This window comes from Condylura cristata, unplaced genomic scaffold, assembly GCF_000260355.1.
Source record: "Condylura cristata isolate star-nosed mole 26May11 unplaced genomic scaffold, ConCri1.0 scaffold00060, whole genome shotgun sequence".
In the NCBI taxonomy this organism is placed as follows: Eukaryota; Metazoa; Chordata; class Mammalia; order Eulipotyphla; family Talpidae; genus Condylura; species Condylura cristata.
Genome location: NW_004567161.1, coordinates 226,401 through 227,911, shown reverse-complemented (window position 1 = coordinate 227,911; position 1,511 = coordinate 226,401). Strand labels below are relative to the sequence as shown.

General features: G+C 71.7%; 1 protein-coding gene across 1 annotated transcript in view; it reads left to right on the top strand.

The window, feature by feature from the left end:
• The window catches only part of RNF213 (ring finger protein 213), a 48,526-nt gene that overhangs the window by 18,395 nt on the left and 28,620 nt on the right, over positions 1-1,511 (top strand). The window contains exon 11 of the mRNA XM_012734565.1: positions 6-1,507. Within this exon, the coding sequence (XP_012590019.1) occupies positions 6-1,507 (1,502 nt within the window). The remainder of the gene's footprint in view (positions 1-5; positions 1,508-1,511) is intronic.

Genomic DNA, 1,511 nt, shown 5'->3' with positions numbered 1-1,511 from the left:
CGCCTCCCTGGAGAACAAGGCGCCCTACCGGGAGGCCGTGAGCCGCCTCCTGCCCGCGCCCTTCGACTGCGGCGACGCCATCCTGGGGGAGATCGCGCTGGCCCAGGACCTGTTCCTGGAGGGCACGCCCCGGAGGACGGCCGTGGCCAGGAACGCGGCCCTGAGGGAGAACGTCTTCATGATGGTGGTGTGCATCGAGCTCCGGATCCCGCTCTTCCTGGTGGGCAAGCCGGGCAGCTCCAAGTCGCTGGCCAAGACCATCGTGGCCGACGCCATGCAGGGCCCGGCCGCGCACTCGCAGCTGTTCCGGCAGCTGAAGCAGGCGCACCTGGTCTCCTTCCAGTGCAGCCCGCACTCCTCGCCGCAGGGCATCGTCGGCACCTTCCGGCAGTGCGCGCGCTTCCAGCAGGGCCGGGACCTGCGGCAGTACGTGTCCGTGGTGGTGCTGGACGAGGTCGGGCTGGCCGAGGACTCGCCCCAGATGCCCCTGAAGGCGCTGCACCCCCTGCTGGAGGACGGCTGCCTCGAGGACCGCCCGGCCCCCCACGACAAGGTGGGCTTCGTGGGCATCTCCAACTGGGCGCTGGACCCCGCCAAGATGAACCGGGGCATCTTCGTGGCCCGCGGCAGCCCCACCCAGGAGGAGCTGGTGGCGAGCGCCCGGGGCATCTGCTCCTCCGAGCGGCTGGTGCAGCGGCGGGTGCAGGGCTACTTCGCGCCCTTCGCCAGGGCCTACGAGGACGTGGTCCGGCAGCAGGACGGGGAGTTCTTCGGACTGCGCGACTACTACAGCCTGGTCAAGATGGTGTTCGCCGCCGCGCGGGCGTCCCGCAGCGAGCCGTCGCCCCAGGGCATCGCCCAGGCCGTCCTGCGCAACTTCAGCGGCAAGGACGGCGTGCGCGCCCTGGACATCTTCGCCGCCCACCTGCCCGAGACCAGGAGCGCGGACCCGGTCGGCGCCCTGCAGCTGATCCGGCAGAACCTGCTGGGCCCCGCGGCGGCCGGCGAGCCGGACGGCGCCGAGTCCCGCTACCTGCTGGTGCTGACCCGGGGCTACGCGGCCCTGCAGATCCTGCAGCAGACGCTGTTCGCCGAGGGCCGGCGGCCCGAGGTCATCTTCGGCTCCGGCTTCCCCAGGGACCGGGAGTACGCGCAGGTGTGCCGCGCCGTCAGCCGCGTGAAGGCGTGCATGGAGACCGGCCGGCTGGCCGTGCTGCTCAACCTGCAGGGCCTGTACGAGAGCCTGTACGACGCGCTCAACCAGTACTACGTGTACCTGGGCGGCCAGAGGTACGTGGACCTGGGGCTGGGCACCCACCGCGTCAAGTGCCGCGTGCACCCCGACTTCCGCCTGGTGGTCATCGAGGACAAGGACGTGGTCTACCGGCACTTCCCGGTGCCCCTCATCAACCGGCTGGAGAAGCACTACCTGGACCTGGACACGGTGCTGGAGCCCCGGCAGCGGGCCGCGGCCGGAGAGCTGCAGCGCTGGGCCGAGCGCTTCGCGGCCG